This window comes from Nanorana parkeri, unplaced genomic scaffold (genome assembly GCF_000935625.1).
Source record: "Nanorana parkeri isolate BGI_ZX_2015 unplaced genomic scaffold, ASM93562v1 scaffold2892, whole genome shotgun sequence".
In the NCBI taxonomy this organism is placed as follows: Eukaryota; Metazoa; Chordata; class Amphibia; order Anura; family Dicroglossidae; genus Nanorana; species Nanorana parkeri.
The window spans coordinates 34961-36889 of NW_017309160.1; the positions used below are offsets into that span (position 1 = coordinate 34961).

At 51.0% G+C, this 1929-nt stretch overlaps 1 protein-coding gene across 1 annotated transcript in view; it reads left to right on the forward strand.

Annotated features, from left to right (window-relative positions):
- Positions 1–1275: 1275 nt before the first annotated feature.
- FOS (Fos proto-oncogene, AP-1 transcription factor subunit) overlaps positions 1276–1929 on the forward strand; it is a 1975-nt gene continuing 1321 nt past the window's right edge. Inside the window, exon 1 of the mRNA XM_018574342.1 lies at positions 1276–1486. Coding sequence (XP_018429844.1) covers positions 1340–1486 — 147 coding nt within the window. The 5' untranslated portion in view covers positions 1276–1339. The remainder of the gene's footprint in view (positions 1487–1929) is intronic.

Sequence of the window (1929 nt, forward strand, 5' to 3'; positions counted from 1 at the left end):
GCAGTGTATAGTGTGCATTGTATACTGTGTGTGTGTGTTGTCCCCATGGCAGTGTATAGTGTGCATTGTATATTGTGTGTGTGTTGTGTCCCCATGGCAGTGTATAGTGTGCATTGTATACTGTGTGTGTGTGTGTGTTGTCCCCATGGCAGTGTATAGTGTGCATTGTATACTGTGTGTGTGTGGGTTGTGTCCCCATGGCAGTGTATAGTGTGCATTGTATACTGTGTGTGTGTGTGTTGTGTCCCCATGGCAGTGTATAGTGTGCATTGTATACTGTGTGTGTTTTGTGTCCCCATGGCAGTGTATAGTGTGCATTGTATATTGTGTGTGTGTTGTGTCCCCATGGCAGTGTATAGTGTGCATTGTATATTGTGTGTGTGTGTGTTGTGTCCCCATGGCAGTGTATAGTGTGCATTGTATACTGTGTGTGTGTTGTGTCCCCATGGCAGTGTATAGTGTGCATTGTATACTGTGTGTGTGTGTGTTGTGTCCCCATGGCAGTGTATAGTGTGCATTGTATACTGTGTGTGTCCCCATGGCAGTGTATAGTGTGCATTGTATACTGTGTGTGTGTGTGTGTGTGTTGTGTCCCCATGGCGGTGTATAGTGTGCATTGTATACTGTGTGTGTGTGTTGTGTCCCCATGGCAGTGTATAGTGTGCATTGTATACTGTGTGTGTGTGTGTTGTGTCCCCATGGCAGTGTATAGTGTGCATTGTATATTGTGTGTGTATTGTGTCCCCATGGCAGTGTATAGTGTGCATTGTATATTGTGTGTGTGTGTGTGTTGTGTCCCCATGGCAGTGTATAGTGTGCATTGTATATTGTGTGTGTGTTGTGTCCCCATGGCAGTGTATAGTGTGCATTGTATATTGTGTGTGTATTGTGTCCCCATGGCAGTGTACAGAGCCCCTCCCCCTACCAGCTCTGCTCTCAGGGCTCTTCCCGGCAGCCCCGCCCCTCGGACAGGATGTTTTCCTTAAAAGGATATCTGCGTCATGGATTCCCGATGGACGGTCCCATGTGTCGGGTATCTCGGGGGGGGGGATTTGCGGGGTGATTGTGCAGTTTGGGGTGTGTTGGGATCGGTCAGGAGAGGGGCTCGGATCGGTATGTGAGTTGATAAAGCTCAGGTATTGTGAGTGTAGGGTTGGGGTGTACATATTGTCTGTGTGGACCGATCTGTGTCCCCCCGCACACACATGGTATGATCCGTGACGTGGTCTCCATTCATAAACTAGTGACAGCGGAGTATAAAAGGCGGCCGAGCGCCGAGTTCTGACATTGACAGCTCAGGAGCTCTCGGTACTTTTATCGCTCTTTATATACCGGGAACATGTTCGGCTTCTCCAGCAGCAGCAGCACCGACTACGAGGCAGTTTCCTCCCGGTGTAGCAGCGCCTCTCCCGCCGGGGACAGCATGTCATATTACCCGTCGCCGTCCGCTTCCTTCTCCAGCATGGGATCCCCTCTCACCCCGCCGGTAAGTGATTTGTGATGTGATCGGGTTCTGCATTTGGGCTGTGAAATGTTCTTTATGATATTCGGATTGGTTGGGCTCAGGAGAGCTTTGGGGGTAATGCAGTTAGCATTGGGGTACAATGTGCAGTTGACTTGGATTGGAGGTGCACCGGGGACTTGAATGGGGGTGCACAGTGCTGGTGACATGGGTTGGAGGTGCAACTGGTCACATAGTTGGGGCTGCAAGGGCTGAGCCCCCCCCCTGTGTGTGTAAAGCGGATTCATTGATAAAAATGGTTGCAGAGTTCATTCAGGAGACTCCAGAGCGGCTCCTGCGTCACTGCTGACGTTGGAGCTATTTTTATTTTCCTCTGTCTGCTGTGCCGGGATTGGAAATGCGGCTCCCTCTGGATCAGCCCATTCAGCATGTGCACAGAGGGGGGGGGGGGGGGGGGCGGCTCGCGC